Source organism: Zootoca vivipara, chromosome 15 (genome assembly GCF_965207765.1).
Source record: "Zootoca vivipara chromosome 15, rZooViv2.hap1.1, whole genome shotgun sequence".
NCBI lineage: Eukaryota > Metazoa > Chordata > Lepidosauria > Squamata > Lacertidae > Zootoca > Zootoca vivipara.
Genome location: NC_142598.1, coordinates 23,305,593 through 23,333,476, shown reverse-complemented (window position 1 = coordinate 23,333,476; position 27,884 = coordinate 23,305,593). Strand labels below are relative to the sequence as shown.

Genomic DNA, 27,884 nt, shown 5'->3' with positions numbered 1-27,884 from the left:
CCTTTTCAGTGTTAGTTATGGGACACCTTCCCCATACATGCTTATTGTATTTTTCCCAGTGTCGTGTGAGATTTAACCCCCTGTGGCTTTTAAATTTCAAATATTTTAAGGCACAGTGGTACCTTGGTTCACTTTTGGCAATGGTATTTGGTTCTAATTGGGTTATAATGAGTTGACTCACACACTCATGAAAAGGATCCAGAAATTAAAAACTTCATTAATTATATATAAAAAATGTCTTCCTAAATATACCTTATCTAAACCAGCAGCTCCACGGAGGAAGAAGTTCCATTCAAGGTCTGTAAGTTCTTCTTTCTGTCGCATGATCTCAATACACAGCATAAAGCTATAGATTAGCTTGTGCTGTTCAAAAAGGCCTCGGGAAACATTGGTATAAGTTGCATAGAGTGTCTGAGAAAGGAGTATAGCAAGTCGCTCTTCCAGAACATCGTTTTTTTCAGATGTTTCAATAGTCGTGTTAAATAGCTGCAAGGGAAATCCAAGAAATATAATGTTGGGTGTGCTTGTTACTAAAGCTCATAAAAGACTAGACACTAGGGTGATGACTTTTTCATTTTTCTCTCAAAAATTCTTTCCTGTAGCACAAATGGATGAACTTTTGCCTATTAATGACTAAAAAGAGGTATATTCAATTGAAATATTTAAAAAGGTTACGCACAAACCGTTTTTAATTTTTTTGTATGCCGTTTTACCGTTTCATAAAATTGTATTAACAATTCTACATATATTTCATATCAAATTTGGACACCACACCACATTCCACAATGGGGAGTGTTCTTAGCAACATAGGGTATACAAATGTCACACCTGCGCAAGGTAAAAGCTACCTTTTTGGACCTCAAAACTCAGCCAGCAGACCCTGCCGGGCATGCTGGGAAAAGAACCTACAGGAGAGGTAGCAAAACATCGTCCTCTAGCGGCGTCTATACTGTTACTGCAGCTAAAAAAAACTTCCTTGTGTGTTTGATGACCCTATATAATGTTGTATATATGTGATTCTAAAGCTTGGGTTCAATTTTATATCTGTTTACAGTGACTTCAAAAATGGTCAAAAAACTGATAAATAAAATTTTTAAAATCGTTTTGTGTGTGAGGTTTTTTTTATCAAATCTCTTTGAAAGTAAGATTTTATCTAATCTTTAATGAAAGCTCATCAAATTATGATACAGGGAAATGAGGTTGTAAAAAAGTCATCACCCTACTAGACACGAATAATCCTTTGGGAACATCTAAAGTAGCTCTTTGAATCCTAGATACTGATTTCAGAGGAATTAAGAGGTCTGCAATTAGGTGGAGTCTTGCAGCTCTAGCCTTAGAAATATATGGCTGTTTGCTATATAGAGATTGCCTCCTACAATTCTTTGCTCCTGCCTGCTGTCACATGGTGAGGAACCCACACCATTGGTCCCATCATCTCCAGTGGTGGAGCAAACCAATCGGGCGTCTGGGACGGCGCACATGCCCTGCACCCAGGGGCAGTGAGTGCCACCCGACATTTTGTCACCCCCCCCCCAGTGGTGACACTTGGGGCGGACCGCACCCCACCGCACCCCCTTCCTCTGCCCCTGATCATCCCACGAATTAAATTACAAATGTGAAATTGCTCAAAAAAGAGGGAAGTCCAAACCTGTTTGAAATACTTTAAGGAAAATTGATACATTGGGTCAATCTCTGACAAACTTGCAATCACAAAATACATGACCGATCCCCGAGTAGCGACAGGGCGATATTTTTCACGGGCTGCATTGATTTTTACTTCTGTCGTTTCTGCTTCCACAAGCCTCACTTTGATAGCACCGGATGTAATCTAACAACATAGATTTTGAAGTAGGATGTTGAACGCATTTAAGAAACAGTACCTCAAATATGTGAAATAAATTACTCAGAGTGAAAAAAATATCTCATATTTGAGAACATATTAAACAGCAGCAGCAGCTGCAGCAAAACACTTTCAAGTACTCAAAAGAATTTTGCAAGCATTATCTAGCTGTGGTTCTTACAAAAATGATATAAAGTAGATCAGTATTATCCTATTGCAAATAGGTATTATCCTACTAAATCATACTCAGACCCACTGAAAGCAAAGAATCTACTCTATGACTAACATTAGCTTTTGCCTAGTATTGGGACTAAGGTTGAGGGAGATTAATTTACCTAACATCAACTAGTGATTTATGGCAGATGTAAGATCCAGACTAGGGACTTCCTGATTCATAACGCAGTCTTTTAGCCACTATGCTACACCATCTTTCATGGTGAATCTTTATGATGACCCATTCCGGAAAAAATATAAAGGCCTGCAAAGGATATACAGACCGAAAAACCTGGATCATAAATTATAGAACGTATGTGGTTTTTCACAGATTTCACTTTTTTTTGTATTTGTTACATTACTGAGATGCACAGAAGATTATGAGCCAATCTTGGAAAGAGATTTAGTTTGCAGAATTGTTGCTGTAAGTCTAACTCGTTGATCATTTTTATTTCAAGGCAGCCCTGCAATATTTTCAGTAAGAGCCATGCAATATTATAAGTAACATCCCTGATGCAGAAGATTCTGAAACCCAGATTCCAAGTGGAAATGAGTGAAATAACTAATGGAGGGGCATGTTATGTATTTCTGTTCCTCCTACAGCAAAACTGGAAGCTGGATTTAAGCAATGGGGAAAATGATGAGCATAAACTTGTGGGTGGAGATGTTGCAACCTTGAAAATAGAAGTGTTCTAATTTTGTCATGCTAACATAACAGATTGGTGGGAAAGGGTTTAGTTGGTTATTTGCTTGATTTCAAATAGGAAACTGAGGCTAACTGCATCAAATGGTAAAAGACTGTAGTGTGATATGTGCAGAATAAAATGTGATATTCTTGGGATTATGATTTAAAAAAAAACAACTCAGCTGTATCTGCTTGTATGTGCTACAACTATCATAATATTCCTATAGTGCTAGACACAATATACAGATTTCTGATTAGTGCAGTGCCACTGACATTAGACTAGAGCATCCCATCCTGTATACTTCATTGTTTACATAAGGCTCATTAGCAAAATGTAAACATTTTAAAATAATTTCTCTTGGTGATATTCCACACAACCCTATATACATTATTCCTTTTTTTAATGTCCCCTACCTTTGATTCTTGAAGTGTGTTGATGAGCTCTTCATTGTCTAGAATATTCCCTTCTGAGGTAAAAAGCATTTTAAGAATTCTGTCTTCAATGGCTTTCAGTTGATTCTTATCAGAATTTATTCGGACAATGAGCTGGGTTCTTTGTTCCTCTAGTTCAGGCCTCTCTAGTCGCACAACATCACTAAAACAAAAGTTATAATATATAAATAATATAAATCCCAGCATCTTGTGAAATGTATAACGTATAATGAAAATAATATAAATATATAATAAAATTGCAAGTACTTGACCATCATTTTTAATGATCTTATGAAATTTTACACAGACTTTTTTCACAAAACCCTGTACAAGCATTAGAAAAAATTTAAGCTCTATTTTTTCCTGTGTTGTAATACATGCTATGTATATTACACAATACATTAGGGCCACAAACATGCTGTAGACCAAACTTCCCCAGCCTGGCACCCTCCAGCTCCTATCAGCCTCCCACAGATGTTGAGGGAGGTTAATGTACACCTTTTAATTAGAAAGTGGTGTAGATTGAATTAAAAACAATGACCACAATACCTTAACAGTTGATCTTCCAGGCCAGATCTGGTAACAGTGAAATTGATAATTGTTACTTTGATACACACCTGTAAGAGAAGCACAGGAGAAAGGTGGCTAATGTACCAAATGTATTATTTTCATTGAAGCATAAGCTATTATGAACTATAGGCCATCAAAGGCAGCTGAGTTATATAGTCCTCCAAATTAAACATATTTACAGGTGGATGGAATTATATTTTATATGCTTGGTCTGTATTTCCAATTTAGGGGAATAGGTTTAATACAATTGCAGATAACAGATTTGAAAATGCAACCATGTAGGTCAGGCATCCCCAAACTGCGGCCCTCCAGATGTTTTGGCCTACAACTCCCATGATCCCTAGCTAAGAGGACCAGTGGTCAGAGAAGATGGGAATTGTAGTCCAAAACATCTGGAGGGCCGAAGTTTGGGGATGCCTAATGTAGGTACATGTTTTCTGAGCAGTAGGTCCCACTGAATTAAATGGAACTCATTCCCAAGTAACTCTGCACAGAATTGCTACTATAAAAGCTGTATTTTCTACATTGGAAAAAATGGCTTATTTTTCAGTAAACTGACACTAACCCTAATTAAAAATGAAAACATAAAAAGGGCATTTGAAAGAGGTACATATATGGAAGACAGGGATTGCAAATGCTTTAAAATACACCTGGATCACACAGAGCAACGGGGTTAAAAACTGTTCATGTTCCTCAACTCATTGCCAAACCAACCAAGCTAATGTAACTTGATGGGGCTTGACATTCAGGAGTACTGGCAATGTTCATACTAGTTCCAGCTGCAGTTATTTTGCTCATTACTTCCAAAAAGTCATAGAGCAACCATGAGCTGGAATTGATTCCTCAATCCTCTCATAATGGAGCTGTGAAATATTTAATAAATACCGCCTTAAAGTCCTGCTGAATAAGTTAAACAGGAAAACTCAAGTCACAGTCAAATCACATTACAGTGGCATGAGGATGTCGTTAAAAACAATAGTCCCATGTCAATGTCTCTTCTTTCCTTTTAACAATCATGCATTGTGATCCAATTACCTTGTGCATTTCTCTGCCCAATCCAAATCGTTGTCTGCCGCAGGCAGGGGCAGTGAAATGTACAGGGATGCAAACTTGAATGAAATGTTGGGGGGATCCCAGGTTATCTCCACCCTGCATAATCAACCCCAAGACGTGGCAAACACACACCATTTGAATTGCAATGACCAACAACTGGATGGGGGGGTCTGGCCCCCTCAAATATCTTATTGTGGGGGGCTGAAGAGACCTCAGCCCCTAGGAGTTGGCTCCTATGGAAATGTACATTATGATGTCACAACACAGGTAAGCATTGCTATAAAATTATAGAGGACGAGGAAAACATGAAGTGCTGTTTTCACTAGTCTCGCCATGTCACTTGTAACATATACTTTATTGTAGTGTAACTATATGTGAAGGGTAGGTGGAAAAGCAATGGTGATGCAAGAGAGGGCCACAAAGAGCACTCCTACCCCCCATATGAATAGAATGGCATGTGGGAGACCACCTGAAGGCCAATATATTTCAACACTATAGAAATTTCCCATCAAACAAGGAAAAAGTGGTGCTTAAAAAATGCAGAGAAAATACATGAGTTATACCTAATACAATTTTGGAAAGATGAAAAGTAATATATCTTTTTTTTAAAAAAAATACCCTCTTAGCTATGATTTGCCTAGCTATTTTTATACCTCAGGCAAGTAGTGTGGATTTGGCATTTTTGTTGTCATGTAGAACCTGAAGTTTTTGTCATAATCTATATCGGAATCTCCGAGGCGAATGAGAAGTCTTCCGCCAGCAACGAAAGTCTGCTTCAAAAGAATTGGTTCCAGAGCAGGGTCAAGTGTCTCTCTAAGCTATTAAAACGAGGGAAAGAGATGGGTTTATTTTTATGCATTATGCTTAGCGAAAACACTTCAGAGTTAAAGCACACATTTATGCTTCTGTGTAACAGGAGTTTTATTTTCTTGTGGTTCTTTACTCCCTTGCCCCCCTGTTGAATATCATTTGATACGGGTTCTTTAGTTTTTTTGGTACAAATTAGCTTATGGGTTAGACCTGAAGCAGCGTGAGCAGAAAGAAAATACAGTGGTATCTCGGAAGTCAAACAGAATCTGTTCTGGAAGTCCGTTCAACTTCCGAAACGGTCGGAAACCAAGGCGCGGCTTCTGATCAGAAGCCGCGTAAATTGCGTCAGGCATTTGGGTTCCAAAGAACGTTTGCAAACCGGAACACTCACTTCCGGGTTTGCGGTGTTTGGGAGCCAAAACGTTAGACTTGCAAGGCGTTCGGGATGCAAGGTACGACTGCAGTTTCTTTTTCCATCAATACTTGTGCTAGAATTTGTACAGAACTCTAAGTATCAGCACTTTTCATGTCTGTGCAAGTGAAAGAACACTTTTCTACCCTCAAATTAGCAAAAGTTGCAAAAGCAGCTCTATGAATGGAGGACACCTCCCATATGGAGGGCACTGCTGGATCTAGCCCTGTAAATCTTCAGAATTTAACAAGGGATCAAAGCTAACGAGAGCACAAATCTTGCTACCCTGTTTCTCATATTTTAAGACATACCCATAAAATAAGCCATAGCAGGATTTTTAAGCATTCAAGGAATATAAGCCATACCCCGAAAATAAGACATAGTGATAGGCACAGCAGCAATGCCGGCCGCGGCAGGAGGAGGAGGAAAAAAATAAGACATCCCTTGAAAATAGGCCATAGTGTGTTTTTTTGAGGAAAAAAATAAATATAAGACATGTCTTATAATATGAGAAACACGGTATTAGCAACACCTGGCTTTGGCCACTTAGCATTGCTTCTTTACAAAACCATGGGGGGGGGATGCAATTGATATGTCAGCGCTACTTAATATCTGTCAGGGCAGGCAGCTGTCAGAGGTTTGCTGGGAATTATGCCAGGGAATCAGAGCCAAGGGACCAAGCCGAGAGCCAGAGATGAGGTGGCTCACTACATTGGGCAGTTGTACGCACACCAGAAGGTTCCTGGTTGCAGCCCATCTGCTCCCTGACAATAACTCGGTAGTAAAAATGGCCTCCAGAATATATGTAAAACATCTCTGCCATGCAGTGGTTGCAGTGACGAAGAGCATTAAATGAGATACTTGGAAAGCACCCATCTCACATCATACTTCGGTTACAAGCTGCCTATGTGGCCTTCAGTAAGCCACCATCTCAGGCTAATACTCTACTGCAATATGTGGAAAAGTATCCTGCCTACCGTATACAGTCATACCTCAGGTTGCGAACGCTGGGGGTTGCACCTTTTCGGGTTGCACTCTGCGCCAAACCCGGAAGTACCGGAACGGGTTGCTTCCGGGTTTCGGTGCTCGCGCATGTGCAGAAGCTGAAGATGACGTCACGCGCATGCGCAGAAGCACTGAATCGCGTCACGCGCATGCGCAGACGCGGCACTGCGGGTTGCAAATGCTGCAGGTTGCAAACGTGCCTCCTGCATGGATCACGTTTGCAACACGAGGTATGACTGTACAGCTGTTGAGAGGATGAACAAATTTGTCAATTTCTATTTCGCATTTTTTCCCCATCTTAAATTCAACCCCACCCCCAATATCTCCACAGAAACTTGCTATTTTCCTCATGAAAATCTGGTGGATATCGCCAATAGAGGCAAAGGCCATCAAATGGAAGAACATGAAAGGATCCTGGCTAACATATAATTCATTATTGATAGAAGAGGAAGGCCAACTCAAACTAACTTAGAAAATATGAGGAAATTAAAGACCAACTCTCAGGTGGGCTGGAATACCATCAAATTCATGAAACATATAAACAGGACAAAATGAATGGATTTGACAACAAGCCCTCGAAATTTGAAAAGGAACTATTAAATAATAAAGTTAAGACAATCTCAAGAAGGTACCAACTTCTCCTTGACTGGAAAGTCGAGGAGGAGGAGGTCAAGGTAGTTATGATCAGATGGGCTCAAGATATTGGTCGCCCTATAATGTTGGCAGAATGGGAATACCTTTGGAAAACAACCATGAATTTTATGACGTGCTATAATATTAAAGAGAATATATTAAAGATGCAGTCAGCACAGATGGTATCTTACCCCAGCAATGCTTTCCAAGATTTATAAAAATATAGCAAGTAATTGTTGGAGGTGTGGGGAAAGTAACGGAGACATGTACCACATGTGGTGGATGTGTAGAAAGATAAGAGAATTTTGGGGTCTTGCCTATGATGAGTTGAAAAAAAATCTTTGGAACAACATTTTTTAAAAAGCCAGAAGCATTCTCGTTAAGCATCATTAGTAACGATAACCTGAAAAACTTAAGAGAAATATTCCTATATGCTACGGCAGCGGCCTGAATACTAGTAGCAAAGAACTGGAAAGGGGAAAATGTTCCGACTATAATAGATGGGCAGAATAAGCTACAAGAATTTGCTGAAATGGCCAACAAGCTAAGGGGCAAATCAAGACAAGAATCTGTACAAAAATGGGATAAATACAAGAGATGTGTACAAAAATATACCAGTGGTTTTTCGTCTATGGCAGCATTTGATTGACCTTGGATAAAGAAAGATATGAGAAATAAGATTAATGGTACAAACTGCTGTAAGAATGTATTAGAGAATACATAGAGAATAGAGAAATGATGGTAGGTACATTCACTACTGGAAGAAAACCATACAATGGGAATTGACAGGAAGTCCAAAGCTATTATGACATTTTTTGTTAATAACTTTGGTTAATACTCTTTTTTAATAATCATATAAAAATAGTATAAATATAACTGAAGCTTAAGGTTTATGAATACGTAAGAAAATACATGTTTTGGTTTCTTTTGATCCTTTCTTTTCTTTCCTTTTTATGTATATGAACGAAATTTCAATTTATTGTATGAGATGTTCGATATATATGTAATGTATTGCAAGACTATTAATAAAGATAGAAAATGCAAAAAAAAGAAAAAGAAAAGAAAATCTGGTGTTTTAGTACAAATTTCTCTTGAATACACATTTTTGTATGCTGTCTTGACTAATAATGATTTTGCAAGCATTTGGCCTTGACATTGTATACATTGTTGGGCAGGAGGCCTTCGCTACAAAATTTGGAAAAGTGCAAATTTCAATGGATAACTGTGGGTTTGGTTCACGTGGTGATTTGAGAAGCGTGTATGATGAGGCAGTTACTCATTATAATGCAAGCAAAATTGAATTTCTCCCACACACCTAAGCTGCTGTAAAGGTTTGCTAAAATGATCTAAATGAAGTGCTCTGAAAAGTCAATAAATTATTTATAAATGCTAAGTATTATTATTACGTCAATGACTGAACAATAAAGCCTCTGAATGTTCTCAGCTTGGAGGTTAAACGGGACTCAGAATCCATACCAGAACACTTTGCCTGTACATTTTCAGATTTATTAAGCAACTACGCAGTGAAAGGTGACGGTAAAGTACATAATACATAACACAAAATAAAAAGTCTAAAATGGAGCATCATAAAATGGGGTAACCAATCGTCACAGATGGCAGGGGAAGACAATAGCTGTGGAAAATCGCTCTAGTTATTTCTGCTTAAGTTACCATTAATTTCAGTTTTCTGATAATTAAGCCTTGCATTTTGCGACAGCTAATGAAATAAATCAATGCACAGAGAACTCTTTGTTAAAGGAAGCATTTGCAATGGCAAACAAGGAATCCTTCTCAGACAGCTAGCTATACTATTACTTCCCGGCATGGATGGCAATATATGTTTCACATTATAGTTGTTCTTTAAACACTGCATTTTGTAAAATCACTTCGTGAATTTGGGCTGATGAAGCAGGATATAAATATAATAAATAAATAAATAAAATCAGTTTCTCTCAAAGTCATGAAGCTTTCCTAAACCACACCTGCTTGTTAGAAAAATACACAACAATCATAACCACAACTGAAGATACGTGCATAAATGGATTTATTGTCTAAACAATACTGACTCCACTGCAGATCATGTCAGTCACAATCAAATTATCCTATTGATTTCAACAGGACGTAAGCATGACTAATTTTCTGTAGGTCAAGGTCACAGTTTTTCATGATATAATAACAAACTGCATGAAGACTGAGATATCCTGGTTTTAACTCTCTCCTTTGTTTTTGATTTGAGAAAGATTCATACAATGTATAAACCTCTCATTTCCTCTCCTTCGTGACTGCTTCTCTAAATCCACTTCTTTCTCTGTAGAAAGAATGTACCAAGAAACTATCTTCTTGTGTGATATCTCTTTTTCTCCTTCCTTTGTTCATGAAAAGCTAGAAAAATATTCCCAATTTCAGAATTTTTGCACCTATCCTCCAAATGACAGGATACTTGGTACACTGTATGTACTAAATGCTTTGCTTCTTGTAATAGTCGACAAGGATGTACCTGGTCAGAGCCAGTGGATCATGTTTAACAGTTATAAACAAAAGAACAAGAAATGAACGATTTTTATAGCGTACTGCAAAAAGATCCAAACCTCTTCTAGAAGAACAGGTGACCCTAGACGAATAGCATTCTCCAGGGTACGCAGGAAACCAGTGTCAGTAAGCTTAATTATCTTTAAACCGTCGTTTATTTCTTTATTTCTTATCCAGCGGTTTGCCTGTGTATTAAAAGATATTATAATTATGATGGTAAATAAGGAATTAAGATGTTTCCCTCCAATAATCAACCCTTAATGGACAATGCAAATTTCACAGCTCTGTCTAATTCCATAGCTGTCAAGTTCTCCCTTTTTTAAAGGGAAATTCCCTTATGCTGAATAGGCTTCCTCGCGAGAAAAGGGAAAACTTGACAGCTATGCTAATTCTTCCCATCCTTCTTGGAATGGTGTATGAACATAGAGTAGAACCAGAAGACCAAAAATTGTCCTTTTTTGGTATGACAATTAGAGCTGGAGTGAGAATTTAAAATAGGGTGGGTTTTTGTGTTCTTAACTGGTTTTTCCTTTTTTTAAATTGTACATTGTCTTGAGATGACTGTGTATAAGGTGATAAATGTAATAATACTAATACTCAACCATCCTGCATTCTTGCAAGCAGAATCAAGTTAGATACAGCATGCTGTGAGCAGATCCCTGGATTCGTTTCTGCATTCAACCCCAATTTACTCTATCACTACTACAACAATATCCTCCTCTAGGAGGGGAAATGACACTGGAAAGGGAAATAATGCAGCAGGCATGGACGAAATAACAGGTTGGGGAGGATAATATAATTATGATCTTTAGCATTTTCAAAAAAATATCAATATCCAATAATACAGAATATGGCTGTTGTGGATATCTGATTGAAACAAAACATTTTTAAAGTGAGAACTTACTTGATCTTGGGGGTCAATCATGAGTGGCCAGCGTCGCCCCCGTGTAACAAGAATGCCATTCTCAGTGGAAACATAGTCCCGTGGCAATCCATCAGTGTTCCATTGTCGAATTTCATAAGGATCTCCCAAAATATTTATGAGACTGAAATCAGGACTAATAGGAATATCTAGTTCCTGACATTGTTTGATCCAGCGATCTATTAACTGAGAGGAAGGAAAGAAACAAGGAGGGTTACTTTTGTTATAGCATATAGGAAAGGTTAGTCGATCAGTTCACAACTGGGCTACTACAAGAATCAATAATGGTAAGGATCCATAAGGAGTTTGTGAAACCTTACCAGCTCCCAGTGCAACTAGTTTGATATATAAGGATGTTAGTAACACAGGGCTATGGTCAGAAGGGGAGGTGTCTTGATGGTGGGAAGGAACAAAACAAATAGGCTGGCTCAACTCATCTCCTGATATCTGGCTATGGTAGCTGAAAACAAAGTACCACAGGAATTATAATACAGTGGTGCCTCGACTTGCAAATTTAATCCGTTCCGAAGGCACCTTCGTAGGTCGAAAAATTCGTAAGTTGAAAAGCGCCGTTGGAAGCACGATTTTCCATAGGAACGCATTGGAAATGGGAAAATTCGTAAGTCGAAGGAACCCCATCTAAAAATTCGTAAGTCGAAAAAACCCTATCTAAAACCGCCGTGGTTTCCATTCGGATGTCGAGAAATTTGTAAACGTGCGGCCATTTGCCCCATTCGTAAGTCGAAAAATTCGGTTGCCGAGTCGTTCGTAAGTCGAGGTACCACTGTACCAACTAGTTTCAAAAGTACTACTGATACAAGTGTGAGAAGATGTGAGGAGGGCTGAATTATGAAACTGTTTTTGTGGGTTTCCATTTTAAAAACGAAACAAAAACAAAACAATTTCCATGGTGTGACCACAGACTGTAGTCTCTACCATGAGAGGTAAGGGAGCCAAACCAACCAGATAAACCAACCCACTCCTCCTTGTTAACGTCAGCACTGCCACCAATTGGATATTCCCCCCCCCCCACTGCCTTCACTAAGCAGCCCTATAACCTTTTGGACTCTGACTGGTCCAGCCCCTACCTATACAGGGCAGAGTGATATGATCCTTAAGTGAATACCTTAAGAGTGCTATGTGTTATTACACTATAACTTTTTTAAAAAAAACCAACAACCAACAACTTTTCTGATTACTGACACTTTAGCAAGCTGATTAAAGGCAATGCCGTGAAGGGGGCGCTAGGCTTTTTTTAAAAAAATAAAAATAACAACAAAGAAACAACAAATTGCTATAAGAGAAACACGATACTAACACTTATTTAAAATGCCTTGCATCATTTTTAAAATTAGCATTATAGCATTAATAACACCTTGTCATATTTTGCTAATACTTTAACATTTTAAAAGATTATAGCTAGAAAAGTGTTTTGGCGTTAATTAAAAGCTCTATTAACCTGAGGTGATAAAATGGCACCTACCACAAAGATTACACTGAACATACGCTGAGCTGTGAGAGGTTCATTTGCGTGCTAAGTCACTGCTTGTATTAAAACTGTGCCCTTTTAAAAGTATGGAAGACTAGTACTAAGGGCATCAATACTTTGCTGTTCTTAAATAAGTTGAACTTTCTGTAGTCTGCGGAAAAACCCAAAAGAACCCCAAGGAAAAACCAGGGTGGGATCCTGTATCTATAAGGGTAGAATGCACAAGAGGAAACTTTGCCAGACCAGATCCTTTGCCAGAGGAATGGCTTTGGCTGGTTAATTAAGTACAGCTAAGAGAGCCAGTGTGGTGTAGTGGTTAAGAGCAGTAGACTCATAATCCGGGGAACCGGGTTCACGTCTCCGCTCCTCCACGTGCAGCTGCTGGGTGACCTTGGGCTAGTCACACTTCTCTGAAGTCTCTCAGCTCCACTCACCTCACAGAGTGTTTGTTGTGGGGGAGTAAGGGAAAGGAGCTATGGTTTTCCCAGTAGTGATGTATGGAAGTGAGAGCTGGACCATAAAGAAGGCTGATCACCGAAGAATTGATGCTTTTGAATTATGGTGCTGGAGGAGACTCTTGAGAGTCCCATGGACTGCAAGAAGATCAAACCTATCCATTCTTAAGGAAATCAGCCCTGAGTGCTCACTGGAAGGACAGATTGTGAAGCTGAGGCTCCAATACTTTGGCCACATCATGAGAAGAGAAGACTCCCTGGAAAAGACCCTGATGTTGGGAAAGATGGAGGGCACAAGGAGAAGGGGACGACAGCGGACGAGATGGTTGGACAGTGTTCTCGAAGCTATGAACATGAGTTTGACCAAACTGCGGGAGGCAATGGAAGACAGGAGTGCCTGGCGTGCTCTGGTCCATGGGGTCACGAAGAGTCGGACACGACTAAACGACTAAACAACAACAACAAGGGAAAGGAGAATGTTAGCCGCTTTGAGACTCCTTAGAGTAGTGATAAAGTGGGATACAATCTAAACTACTACTACTCCTCCGCTAACAGGACCAGTGGTCGGGGAAGATGGGAATTGTAGTCCAAAACATCTGGAGGGCTGAAGTTTGGGGATGCCTCCTCTATGCCATAGAACAAACAGGTGGGCCTTTCTTCCACCTGCCTTACCTAGCTGCTATGTAGGAGAACAAGCCAGAGTTGTGTGTGAGTGAGCGGGAAGCAGCTCATGTATGCTCTGTGCTGGACCTTTGGGCTCTCCTGAAAACCTAACGGGAAGCTAATGGACATGCTAATGCTGTGATTCCCCTCCATTAGGAATGCCATACGTCTGGAATTTCCCAGACATATCCAGAATACTGCAGCTGCAAGCAGTGTATAGGGGGAAAACTGCAAAATGTCAGGGAAAACACAGGCAGTCGACAGTGTCATTTTTGCTTCAGAAATAGCTCAAGCTTAAGAAATAGCTTAAATTGGCCAAAATTTAAAAAGAAGTGTATATGTAAAAACATCTATTCTACAGACACCACAATCTCTGGTGACCTTCACTCCAAGGGTAAGTGTTTGGAACCCCTGGAGTTTGGTGTGGCATGTAACAGTATGTTTCCTCCTATTGGGTCTGGACCACAGGTTTTAGATCTATCCCCTCATTGGATAACTGTTTAATTAAGCCAAGCTCAACCATTTGCAATGAAGAAAAGGGTAATTCACTCTTTGGCTGGAGAAAAGGGCCTATTGTGCAGAGTTGTTCCAGTTCTTCCAATGTGGCTATACTGTTTTACATTTATTTGGAGGGTTCTGTTTCGTTATCAAACAGACAAGAGTCTCTGTAAAGTACACGATTTTAACAATGAAAAAAGCCCACAGGCATATCCACAAAAATCATGGTACAGAGAAAGAAGTGTTATTTTTACTCACCAGTTGCCTATAATGTGCTGTAAAGGCTCCATAGTAGGCTACACAAGCTGCAGCTATGAACACATTTCCAGTGATGTTTGAAATCTCCGCCTCAAAATTCAAAATACTCTCTTCCCACCGGACCTGTTCATCTCCTAATGCAGCTGTAAGTTTTCCAGCTCGATTGAGGCGAGCTTGAGTCAGTGCCATGGTCCTTGCTAAATAGAGTGAAAATTACTAGACTGTTTATTTTAAAACAGTAGTACAGTAAGTTGTTTTTTTGCAAGCCATTCTTTAGACCTCTTTATGTAATAAAGGATTGCATGTACAGAGTTAGAAATGTCACAGAAAATCAGAATATGGCAAGTGAATCCTTTGTTCTTTGTTGACAGCTCCTAGCCTAATTCCTTACAAACACTCTATCCTTGGGTATGTATCTTCATATGCAAACTAAAATAAGTTGCTCAAGTCTGAGCCTCCTCAAAAACCTGTACAGGACTCCAGAGATATAAAGGCTGGAAGTAAAAAATTATTTCAACAGATGCCCCCATCACTGACACATTCTCCCACAAATTCATTTAGAGTTATTCTGTTCTCTAGTGTTTCCTTGGAAGTTTCACTCCCCAGAGCTTTTCTGAAAAGGATTCTCTAAGGAAAGATCTGCTTGGACAACAACTCCTCATATTTTATGTAATTCCTATGTATGCAATAGATTGTTACATAGCATGATCTGCCTTCTGGTGTATGACCATTGTCAAGTTTTGTGTAAATATTTGAAATAAAAACATTTTTTTAATATATAAAAAGATGCCCTGATAAATGGATTTGTATGTTGGCTAAAGAGAATGACACACTTCTTGCACGTGAGAAATTTTAGATGTACGAACAAGCTTACATTCTTAACATGTTTGTAGATCAGAGTCTTCTGGATGGCTAATTGCGGAAACACCAGCAGGCATTCCTGACAACTAAGGCTGCAATCTGAACCCCACAAATCTGGGAGTAAGCCTCAGTGAATTCAACAGGACTTACTTCTGGGTAGGCATGATTAGCATTATGCTGTAAAGCATAAGCAAGATTTTAGCTCTTTGTTTTATTTTTTTGTATTGGTGTGTGGCAAGTTTAAGGTTACAAAAGGATTCCAGTAGATCTCCAACCTATCACTAGGCTTTGTGTACGGCTCCAAGATATGATTCAGCATCTGTGATTAGTACAATAGACTCAATGAGAGTTTTCAGATTTAGTTAGCCCCATACAGTGAAAAAATATATCTGAAGCATTACTGTAACGTTATTTTCATAGTCTTTAAAACAGCCACTTACCAAGACCCTCTTTTTCTTCCAAACTTCTTTCATATTGGTCTTGCAATTCCTGAATTTGTTCTTCCACTTGCCTCAATTTTTTTTGCTTAGCACGAAGGGTAGCCAAAGTCGCATCAAGTTCTGCCTAATCGGTAGTAAAAAAAAATGGGTGCTTATTACTGTTGTGCCAAATGCTTTGTGCAACGTGTTTTGTTCATTTGCACAACAGTTCTGTTAAGGAAAATGCCTGATGCTCTTCCATACTATACACTGATAGCGACTTCCTTGGGATCATGCAACACTTTCTAGGACTGAACTGGACTTTGAACATAGGCCTCAGATTTCCACATCCAACTCTTTAACCATTGGACATTGGGCAGTTATGACCAAGGCAGCACCAGGAGTGCCAACTCTATAGAGTCAAGGTTGTCTTTGACCCCCTCAATATCTGTTGGCAGGGGGCGTTGAGGGGGCGGAAGAGGCCGAATGTAGAGCAAGCTCCTCCTGAACGTGAGAGAGGAGGAGCCAACAGCCATTGAAGCCGCGCTGGGCTCAGTGCTTGGTCTCCTCCTGGCAATTAGATGTCACCTGTGTGCAAAACATGCTGGGCACATGACGTCACCAGCGTGTGACATGTATGATATCACAACATGCACCAGGCCCCCTCAATCTTGGGTGTAAGATGGCACTTCTGAGCAGCAGCAAAGTCTTGTGCCAAAACAGCAGCCTATAGATCCAGCCCTACTGGTCAGGAGAGAAAGCACAACCCGGGGGTGGGGGTGGGGAGAGAGTGCACACTGGATTATCTGTTAAGCCTGCTCAACAGCTGCAGCTCACACAAGGACACGCAGACATGAGCCCAACCTTGTCAGCTTGATCCAGGCAATAACATCTGGCAGGGTCTGGAGTTGTTGGTTGTGGTCTGAGGAAGCAGGCAGTTTTTAACAATCTTTTCCACCCATAAAGACCCTTGTCCTCTTGGCCAGGATGTGTAGGGAAGAGGGGGAAGTGAGAGATGAGAAAAAAATGCACTGCAAACATGGGCCTACTGAGGACAAGGTGGCTTTCATAACCCAAGACAGGGCTGGTTTTGGGGCAGGGAGTATCGCATCCCCATGGAGGAGTCAATCAGCAGGCTGGCTGTGCCTTCTGCTAGGCGGAAGGGATACTCCTAAATAATGTCATTTCCTCTAGCAAAATAAAAACTTAGTTGGTCTTTAAGGTGCTACTGAAGGAATTTTTTATTTTACCTCTAGCAAGAGAAATCTCTTCTCATTCATTAGCAAAACAGCTAGCCCCAGAAAAGACCCAAAAAATGTCACAGATGAAAGGAAATTTCTTTTTTTCCATTCAGTATTAAATAAAACATACAAAATAACATTGAAAAAACAAGCACCTGTGCAGCATTTAACTTCTGCCTTTTTGGCTCCACAACCTTGACAATTCGAGAGTATAAATCCATAGCTCTCACCCACATACACATAGACTTGCATGCCTTTGACACTTTCTCTACTTTTTCCGGTACAAAATCGGGGTTGTTGATATATTTCTGAAGCTTAAGCAATACTTGACGGCTTATATTTTCTTTATCATATTCTAATAGCCTTCTCAGGAAAGTGGAGTCTCCAAGAAGCTGTTTTGCTGTTGCCCAGTCAGGCCTGAAAGATTAAAAGAAGTGGTGGAATTTAGAAATATATGCCCCAGAGAATATATTAACTAATGCAGTCTCATGTATTTTTGAAATTTCCATGCTTTATTACCAATGCTAGGATGAAATTTATACTTGGTAAAAAACTAACTGGCAATTACATTTCCAAAGCACATTGCATTAACTTGAAGAAGAGAAGAAACTTAAAAGCACTGAGGCAGGCCTTGGGAAGAAGATATGAAGAAAGGAAACAGCTTTGATGCCTCGTGCTGCCGCTAAATTTTTGTGATAATATGAATTCAAAGTCAAGTGGCACTTCTACAGATTTCATCTAATCCAGAGAGACACTTGCAGAACTGGCTGCCAAAGTTGCTGGTCCTCTACAGGAACGTGCCTTCTAGGTTGCTGCTGTTAAAACTGTTAAAATACATAATATCATTATTTTAGGTATGGGTACCAAGTTCAACAAACTTAAGATTCAATCCTATGTACACTGGAGATGGAATTGAATTTGGTGAGACTTAATTTAGAGAATACATGCAAAAAGGTAAAGGTAAAGGTACCCCTGACCGTTAGGTCCAATGACTCTGGGGTTGTGCGCTCATCTTGCTCTATAGGCCAAGGGAGCCAGTGTTTGTCCGCAGAAAGCTTCCGGGTCATGTGGCCAGCATGACTAAGCTGCTTCTAGAGAACCAGAGCAGCACACAGAAACACCGTTTACCTTCCTGCCTATTTATCTACTTGCACTTTGACGTGCTTTTGAACTGCTAGGTGGGCAGGAGCTGGGACCGAACAACGGGAGCTCACCCTATCGCGAGGATTCGAACTGCCAACCTTCTGATCGGCAAGCCCAAGGCTCTGTGGTTTAACCCACAGCACCTATTAACAACAACAACAACAACAACAACATTATTTATAACCCGCCCATCTGGCTGGGCGGCTTCCAGTAAAATATATTGGATCCATCCCAATAACTAATAAAGCCATAAGCAGCACAAATCTAATAAAAGCTATCAGCAATCAACAAAGGCTTGGAAGCTTCCATAGGAGATAAATGATTCTAGCTGGTGGCAAAACCTGTATAGAGTTGAATGGATCTTCCTTAGGCAGAAATTTCCAAAGGGTGGGCACCACAACTAAAAAAGTGCACTGTACTTCAATTCTCACTGTAGTTAAAGGAGGAATACAGAGCAAACTGATCTCATTGCATGGTGTATATCTAAGAAAAGGTGGTACTGTATCTAAGACATGAACCACCAGCTATTTATGCACGCTACATATATATATAAAATGTGCAGGTCAATCCTATGCACTCAGGAATAAGCCACGTTGTCCTTGTGGCTATTTTAGCAGTCTTGTCATGCTGTTATTCATAATCAATAGTACAGGGAAAGAGGGGGAAGAAAGTGGCTAAGGAGAAGGAAAGCAGTGACTGAGGAGACATAAGGAAAGGCAAATGAACTTTGGAGAAATCTCAGGAGACCAGATTTGACCACAAGTCAATTTTGCTACCTTTGGACACTAGATGGCAGCGTTGCCCATTGTTGGGCCATCCTACGAGGGACGCGGGTGGCGCTGTGGGTTAAACCACAGAGCCTAGGGTTTGCCGATCAGAAGGTCGGCGGTTCGAATCCCCACGACAGGGTGAGCTCCCGTTGCTCAGTCCCTGCTCCTGCCAACCTAGCAGTTCAAAAGCACGTTCAAGTGCAAGTAGATAAATACGTACCGCTTCGGCGGGAAAGTAAACAGCGTTTCCGTGCGCTGCTCTGGTTCGCCAGAAGCAGCTTAGTCATGCTTAGAAGCTGTATGCTGGCTCCCTCGGCCAGTAAAGCGAGATGAGCGCAGCAACCACAGGGTCGTCCACGACTGGACCTAATGGTCAGGGGTCCCTTTACCTTTACCTTTACTAGGATATTCTTAGTGAGCAAAGCAGAGCCAACTGCAGAGTCCATTGGAAAAAATTTCCCCCAAATAAAAGGCATGTGGAATTGTGAAAACCTAGATAACTTCATGGTGGCTGAGATGCCCATAGGATTCCATGATGATAAGCCAACATAAAGTACCCAGTCCCTCACCCAGTGTCCATCATGCACTTTCCTACCCAATTCCACACCATACAACAGCTCTGCACACTGCCGAGTACTAAGTGGTTCTTACAGGAGGCGTTGCAATATGCAAGACGTGTTTCTGTGCTGCTTTGATATTAGCATTTCCCTTTTTGGGTCATTTTGAAACATCCAAGGGAGTCGTCACACTTTGGAAAAAGGTTTAAAAGGGTAAACAAATTGACCTTTGAAAACTTGGCTCTTTGTTCTTTCAAATATTATACCAATATTTGCAGTGGCTTTCATTTTCTTTCTGATAAATGTACTTGATGCAACGCATCCTTAGATTCCTTTGGGATATTCATCAATGGCTGACTTTGCCTGAAGCATATAGCAGCATGATCAAACTCCCTAATAATTAGCTGATTTGGAGGAGAAAGTCAGAATTTGGCCCAAGCTCATCTAAATAGACGTGCTTTACCACTAGGGAGTTCTGACTATTCCCACACATCAAAACCACAATTATAGTTTGTCATGCCCAATTAAATTTGAGTTCTTAATTTTTATCCCCCCAATGCTAATTAGTATCATCATCATTGTATCATTAGTATCATCACACACACACACACGTCTCCTTCATAATATTTGGCAGTATTTCTGAGATCAAGAACAGAATGGAAGGAATGGAGGATGTGTGGCTGCTGCTGAAATAACAATCTCAAATCTGCTCCTCTTCACCTGTAACACTTTGTAATTCAAAATGTATACTTGTACCAGGATGCCATTGTGCTCTGTGTTTCCCCACAGCCTCAGGTACTGGCAAGAAACCTTGAAGCATAAGGATACCACGCATGTGTGCTGCACTGCGGAGGGGAACATGACTCTCTTGGTTGGAAAGTGCTCTAGGAAATGAGCATCATTTCACATGAAATCAAACCTAAAAATCAAGTATGTGGGTGAGGTGCTAGCTTACTTTGCATTTAGAAGAATGCAGATAGCTTCCATTACTGTCATGACAAGATCAGGCGGCTTAGTGAAAACTCTGATTTCAGAAATATCTGCTTTATCTAAAGAGTCAAGAGCTTTGTTAGCCGCGTCCAGAGCTGGAAGAGCCTCATCCAAATCGCGCTGAGCATCATCAGCTATTGCCTGAGTTTCCTCCGCTTTTACTTTTGCAACAGCTTCGTCTTCTAGAACGACACGCTGAACCTGGGGGGTGGGAATGGCCAAATACATCTTTACCAAATGAATAACAGCTATTAAAAATGTGAACATTTTTCTTACTTTATATTTGGTTTTCCTAATTCAGAAAATAAGGAAACAAAATAGAAACGCAATGTGCAGTAAGATTGTGAACTACCATGCAATTCTGTGATTTAGTCACCAATGGAGGTTGTACTGCCTTTGAGATCTTCCTGTTCTAAAACAATCAACATTCCTAGTAGCACTGCTCTGAATAGTTTGAATAGATGTACTTTATCAGAACTAAAAGGGCAATAGACCAGGCTTCAGTCCTGAACTCACTCACTAGGGAGAAAGCTACATTGAACTCAGCAAAGCTTACTTCTGAGTAAAGATGCTTATGATTGTACTATCCCTTGCCATTTCAGTAAAGTGGGAGTTCAAAGAACCATGACCAGCATTAAGTCATGTGGAACAATGATCTAACACAGGGTAGCGGACATGGTGCCCTCCATATCTTGTTGGATTAAAACTCCCATCAGCTAGCATGTCCAGTTATCTGAGATGATGGTAGTTGGGGGTCCAACGTCACCTAGAGCAGGCATGGCCGAACTTGGCACTCCAACTGTTTTGGGACTACAACTCCCATCATCCCTAGCTAACAGGACCAGTGGTCAGGGATGATGGGAACAGTAGTCCCAAAACAGCTGGAGGGACAAATTTGGCCATGCCTGACCTAGAGGGACCCATATTAGCTACCCATGGTCTAAGAGTCAGTACTTTGCATGCCACCCCCAGCACCTTTCATCCTTTCTCATTATTGGGGGACTACTGAATTCTTAAGTTAATTGTGCCGTCTAGGAAACACTGAGTAGTAAAAATCCAGTCTGTTTCAAAGACACACCACTGCTAAAGATATGATAAACATAAAGAATAACATATGTATGTACATAACGAAGAACAGATAGTGCTTTGCACCTGATCAGCATTTTCTTGATCCACTGCTAACTTTTCCATCAGTGCCTCAACATCCACAGATTTCTCCTTGAGGACTGGCTCCAAAGCTGATAGGTCTAATTTCATTTTATCAACGAGTACATTTGTCTCTAACAGTTTAGTTACGCCATTCTTCACACGATCCCGAGCCTAAGAAATAATTAAGAAGATCATAAAGAGCTAGGATTATTTTTTTAATGGCCATTTATCTCAGCTGATGTCACCGATTACAAATGCCTATATGTAAAACGACTGCACTGCAGTCTCTTGTCACTTGTGGGTAGTAGCATCACTAAGATCACTGGCACTGTATAATTTTAAGTCTTTTTAGTGCGAGTGGATGATAGAGGAAATTAACAAGAACTTGGATTTCTCATGAAGACACACACCATCTAGGCCTGGAGTGAAAAAAGCAAATGTTAAAGGCATTTCTTATAAGGGGGACCCAACAACATGTATGCTATTTTTACAAGCAAGAAGTAAAATAACATTAAAGGGAAAGAAGGCATAGATTCTTACTAATAAAATTCAACCTACTGAAACAAGCTGCTTCCTTTTTTCACCCAGCATGGATAAATAAAGGTTGATTAACTCTAAATAGGAAGTGGGTGTTGTGTAGTAGCGCCGTCGGAGCTCAGCATAGTACTGTTCGGCCATCTCTGTCACACTCATGTGAATGTCTACACACATTTTGGAAAGTTTTTCTTTCATACGTTCACTTCCAAGGTCAATGTGCAGGAAAAAAGTCCTTGATACAGAATTAAGTGCTTCTCTGGGCCACTGAAAAAGAGATTTTAAAAATTACCTGGATAATCTCCCGCCAGTTATTCATTCAGTGCCTCAAGCCTTTTCCATCAGGGTTTTGGTGGTGTTTCTCTCCCCGCCCCACCCCCCAAAATGACTGCAATATCAGAGGTGCTTTACATTCTAGCAGGCTGAAAGACTGTGTGGGCACCAGGAGACAGAGTTGCAAGCTAGCACAACTTGTAAGACAATAGAACAACATGTTTACTGTTTACATGACATGTAAAGTGTGTGCGTTAACTTACCATTTTCATGCTTTTTGGTGTGTGGGTTAATTTCTGTCATGCCTCTTTTAAACCAAGTAAATTCTATTCTAGAATTCGGATCACACTTCAAACCCTCTACATTCATTTATCTTGTTGCAGCCTTTCAATGGGTAGGTCAGTCAGTCTGATCATTTCCACAATGGCTATGAGGGCTGAGGTTAAATCCCACTAGTGAATTTATGACTAAGAGTTGAGGTTCAAACCAGGGGTTTCCTGATTTGTAGCTCTGTCTCTTAGCCAATAGGCTCAGACTCAGCATTGCAACTTCGACTGGAGCTGAAATTTTGCGGAGGTCGTTGTTCAAGGAAAACATTTCAATGGAATAAAACGAGACATTTCAATCAAATATAATAATTATGTGTCAGCCAGACTTCTCAACAAAACTGAAATTAGTTACCTGCACAAACCAATCAATAGTGCAGCAATTCACAAGTGATGGAAACATTCGACAGCGTGCTCGAAAAGCGTCTCCTACAGGGCTCATGCACAGAACAATATGTAGCTTCTGGCGAACTCGACTAATGAAGAACTGAAATACCTGAGAAAAGACAGTCATGAATGTTAATTCAAGGATAAGAAGAAAGCACGGCAGTAATTAGGTTGTTAGCACAAATAAAATTGAGGACACTCATAAACTGTAAAAAGCTGTAGGTTGGGTGACTTTATGGGATATTTCCATATCTAACCCACGAGTTTAATCTCTGATACAGGCTGAGAACAGCAGCAACAGGAAAATGTCCTCTTCTTTTGTAGCTGAAAATTACAGGTGTAAGAATATGTACAGTTATTTAAATATTGTCTATGTCCCCTCCAAAAAAGTTAATATAATGCATTTAAGGTAGTATTTATAATGTGTCCTACCTCATCTCTGTTGCCCTCTGGTATACCAGCTTCTTTTGCTTTGGGTCGGGTAGCTGCCATAACAAACTCCAGCTCGTCTTTTTCAAACAGATTAGGCACCTCTCCAGAATTCAAAATGTTGTTTATATCTTCTAGAAATTCCTCTACAACAATCTACAGATTTAGCAAATATCAGTTTTGAAGAAAAGGTGTTGCAGAGTTAAAAACAGCAACTCCACCTTCCAAAAATAAAAGTATCAGCAAATCACTAAAAAAAAAACCTTTTATTTGCTCTAAAGTTAGAATATAAGAAGAGTCTGTCCCGAATATTTTACTGTTCAGCTTCACTAGATGACTCCAGGTTCAAGTATTATGAGGCAAGGAAGAAGTATACTTTTTTGTCTACTTTCTACACCTTATTTTATATACCTGCTCTTACTCTCTCTCTCCCCCCCAACTCTCTTTCCCTAAATTAAAAAGCTCCAGATGCTGTAATCTTTTCTCATAGGGGAGTTGCTCCAGGCCAGTGATCATTTTGGTTGGCTTTTTCTGCATCTTTTCCAATTAGTATCACCTCCACTTTGCTGGTGGGAGTGCATAGGATCCTGACTTACAAGTCAATCAAAACTGGGCCTGGAATGCAGTGGGTTGAAGTGCAGTGGCAGGTCCACCACTGCATTCAAAGGCCAGCCTGCTAGCTCACACTGAGCTGGGCAGGTTGGGGGAAAGAGGGTTTTTTGTTTTTTTTTGCAGCAAAGGGAAGTTATTCAAAAACTGTAATATGCTAGTTCTAGGCTGGTGAAATTGGGAGCTCCAAGGACGAGGCCTCTAAGCAGATCAGAGAGGCTTTGTTTGGGTATACAGTGCATTCAAAGATGGCAGCTCTGTGCCTTATTTGGGGCTTTCACAGTAGTTACTGCCTCCTGGAGAACCACCACCAGCTTTCCACATGATTGCACAATGTTGGGGCCTGCACTGTGGATTTTCACATCCGTTTCCATATAGCCCATGATTTTTCTATAACCAAGCCTGTTTCCCATTTGAGCTGCTACTGAACTTATGACTTAAATGGTACCCAGAGTTCCTCAGATCTGAGTAGTCCCTGCAATGAGCTTTTCAAAGCCTGAACAATCTCTCAAGGTGACATATCTTGTGATATCTATCACCTGTAAATATTGAAGGAAGGAAACCTGACCTAATTTAGTGCCGCCAGTCCCATGCTGCGGAATGCTCTTAGACCAGCAGAGATTTAGCAGGCATTTCATGAAGAGCTTCTGAGGCCAAGAGGCCTACATGGGAATTTAAACTTTCTTGATTAGCAAGTCATTTTTTATGATCATTCTGTAGTTTTATTACTACGCTGTCAAACCGGGCAATCCTATTCACGTGTACACAGAACCAAGTGGAATTCAACACCACACTTCTATAAGCGTTCTGTCTGAGGGACCATACCAGCTTGCTAGATGGCATGATCCCCCCCCTTCCCTCTCACACAATTGCTCTGGGGGTTCTCCTGACTTGCCGACCCAATTTAGGGGGCTGAAAGGGGAGGAGAGGTGGGAAGCTCCAATGCACAGGTGGAAGCTGTCGCACAGGGCTTCTTCTGATGGGCTTGTTAGGTGAATCCTGCCCACAGAACCTTAATCCCACATCCAACCTTCCAACACCCAGAACTAAAGGAGAAAATCCCCTTAATTACTATGTGGCAGTCACTGATCATTTAGCTAGGCAACCTCCTTTCTAGCTCCTGCTTAAAACATTTTAGCAATCAAAATTTTAATAAAAAGCTTCATATATCTTCCTTAAAAATGTTTGCTATTTCTATGAGTTATTTGACCTTTAGTTATTTTATGAAGCTTTATTATTCCCTTTCTGAATCATTTTGGTTGTATAAACAACACTGTATAAATCAGGTAGCATTTTATTACACAGATAAGATTTTAGCTGCAAGCAGAAAGTGAATTTAATTTTTATTTCAGCTATTCATACCTGCGTGTCCGTGAAAAGGAAAACCATATCTTTGTCTTCAACCCCTGCCATTTTATATAGCTTCCTAAGGTCCTCATGAAAAGTGTCGTAATTATAACCACGGCTTAGTTCTATTTGAAAGCATTTGTAGCCACATATGTGAGAGGCGAGTCTAGTTAGAGACTGCTTGCCCGTGCCTCCAACTCCGACAAGAAGGGCATTTCCTCTTTCCTGGCGAATCATTCGAGCAATTCTGTGAGGGAAATTGAAAATAAATTCAAAATTGTTAGCATTCATATGAGCAAGAGATATAAGCAAGAGCCTTTTCCCACTACCCTCCTCATTTACTGACATCTTACTAAAGCAGCACAGCAGTATAAAAGGAGGGCCTACAAAAAGGAGGGCCTCCAGCAATAAAGAGTTTTCCCTTTGCCATTCTGAACTTGAGCAATGGGCTCATTATACTCAGTCACACAGACATTTCTATCTATGTTTTAAAGACCCAAACTACCTATGTAATTCATGCACACCGGGACAATTCCCAAATCTATACACTAAACCAGAACTCCTTGCTCAGGAGAAGCCCATTGTGCAGGTACCTCTCCAGCCCAGAGAGGTCGCAATGCCCTTCTCTTGAAAACTCCAGCACAGAAGTCATTGTATGACCACTTCTTCTCCTGCTGCATTGCAGCAAAGGACTCCGAAAGCAGACTGCACCCTTTCAGATGAACAGGCTCCTTTCATGGAAGGCAAAGTTAGCAACTATTTAAGGCTCAGTCTGATGCCTGCCACTGAAATATCACCCGAGGTCTGCTCTTATGAAGTCCCCAGCCTAAGTCCTCTGTGGAGCTGTCCAGGGTGCCACTGAAGCCTCCCCCTGCCTTGGCTTGCCACTGCTGAAACACAAACCTCATCACAGCCAGCCACACCCTGGGCCCTCCCAATCCCTCTCAGTATCAAGGAAGTAGAACAAGCGAACAGAAACAGAACCTATTCAGCTGACGTTGACACAAAACCCCACACGTACACTGTAAAAAGGAATATAAGTTTCAGCACACCACTCCTCCACTCCCCAGCTCTTCTTCCCCAACCTTATACTGTACTCAACACTAATGTATCAAAACAAATGTAACTGAGCTCTAGAAAAGACTTTACAACTTGAAATAAGAGACATTGCACGTACTTTTGTGAATCAAGAAAATCTTCAATAAAAACTGGGTTTTTTAAAAAATAAAGCAAGGAACTTATTTACAGAAATGTACTTTACACTTTATATGGGCATGCTGTCATTAGTTTATTACTATAGTATTAACTCATTTATATTACTAATATTTGGTTAATGGCAGTGTAATCATTTACCTTGAAACATGCTCTATAGCATCTTGGAAGAATACCAGTTTGGTTTCCTTAGCGTTTGTTATATTATAATCATCCAGATAGTCTTGCAGAACCGCCATAATCTTTTCTAGGTCAGTTAGCTCTTCATAAATGCGTTCAGCTTTCTCAACTCCAATCTAAAATGAACATATAAGGAAAATAAGATTGTGATCAAAAGGAATGGAAATATGCTACCCCAGCAAATGAGGACTGCAAAAAAGCATAGCTTAATGGTGATAGGAGTGAGTCAAAGTCAATAGAAATGTGAGCCAATTAATTATGTGAAATTTTTGCAGACTCTTGGGAAATCATTACTTCTCATGTTGGGCATATGTGTGAATATTACAAATTAGGGAGACAATCCTTTCCTCCGTGAGTTTATTAGCTCATGTGAGAGGAGATCCCAATCAGCCATGCCTGGGAACACCAGATCACATCAGCCATTTGGTTTTGTTTTTTTTAACCTTTCCGTTCCTTCCTAGATCAGTTACGTATGCTCTTTGGCATGTGCTATTTGTATGCACACTGAAAGTCATAACTTGTGCATTTCACCTTCCAGCCACAAGAATAAGCTGTAGGGTGCTCATTGGTCAGCTAATGAGAAAGGAAAGAGGGCTTATTTACTGTGCAGCAGTGACCATCTGGGAATGGATCATGTCCAATGGTTTTTAGGCTACCAGATATTCAATTACCTGATCTACCTGCAATCATATTATTTAAATTTAGTCCCATCACAATATGAGCACAAATCACACAGCTACAAAACAAAAGACCAGACCAGGACAAATCTACAATATCCAAAAGTTAGGAACATTCCTTATAGTCAGCAGCGCTTGCACTATCCAGAAAGGTTGCCCTTTTCTGACCATACTAAGAGTATGTTAAATATTATTGAAAATATGTTTTGTCTTTCTTGTGGGGAATATCTGTATGATGGCTGCTTTTCTAAGCAATCCTCCTGGAAAGTTTACTGAGGATCATCTCCACTCCTTTGAATGACTAAAAGAAATA

At 40.3% G+C, this 27,884-nt stretch overlaps 1 protein-coding gene across 1 annotated transcript in view; it reads right to left on the bottom strand.

Annotated features, from left to right (window-relative positions):
- The window catches only part of DNAH6 (dynein axonemal heavy chain 6), a 116,200-nt gene that overhangs the window by 32,853 nt on the left and 55,463 nt on the right, over nucleotides 1–27,884 (bottom strand). The window contains exons 45-61 of the mRNA XM_035141059.3: nucleotides 26,856–27,010; nucleotides 25,518–25,749; nucleotides 23,550–23,702; nucleotides 23,086–23,226; nucleotides 22,156–22,398; nucleotides 21,601–21,768; nucleotides 20,414–20,649; nucleotides 17,144–17,405; nucleotides 15,769–15,892; nucleotides 14,468–14,664; nucleotides 11,087–11,290; nucleotides 10,242–10,367; nucleotides 5,447–5,611; nucleotides 3,720–3,787; nucleotides 3,153–3,333; nucleotides 1,649–1,828; nucleotides 253–486 (exon numbers count right to left, since the gene is read on the bottom strand). Coding sequence (XP_034996950.3) covers nucleotides 253–486; nucleotides 1,649–1,828; nucleotides 3,153–3,333; nucleotides 3,720–3,787; nucleotides 5,447–5,611; nucleotides 10,242–10,367; nucleotides 11,087–11,290; nucleotides 14,468–14,664; nucleotides 15,769–15,892; nucleotides 17,144–17,405; nucleotides 20,414–20,649; nucleotides 21,601–21,768; nucleotides 22,156–22,398; nucleotides 23,086–23,226; nucleotides 23,550–23,702; nucleotides 25,518–25,749; nucleotides 26,856–27,010 — 3,069 coding nt within the window. The remainder of the gene's footprint in view (nucleotides 1–252; nucleotides 487–1,648; nucleotides 1,829–3,152; nucleotides 3,334–3,719; nucleotides 3,788–5,446; nucleotides 5,612–10,241; nucleotides 10,368–11,086; nucleotides 11,291–14,467; nucleotides 14,665–15,768; nucleotides 15,893–17,143; nucleotides 17,406–20,413; nucleotides 20,650–21,600; nucleotides 21,769–22,155; nucleotides 22,399–23,085; nucleotides 23,227–23,549; nucleotides 23,703–25,517; nucleotides 25,750–26,855; nucleotides 27,011–27,884) is intronic.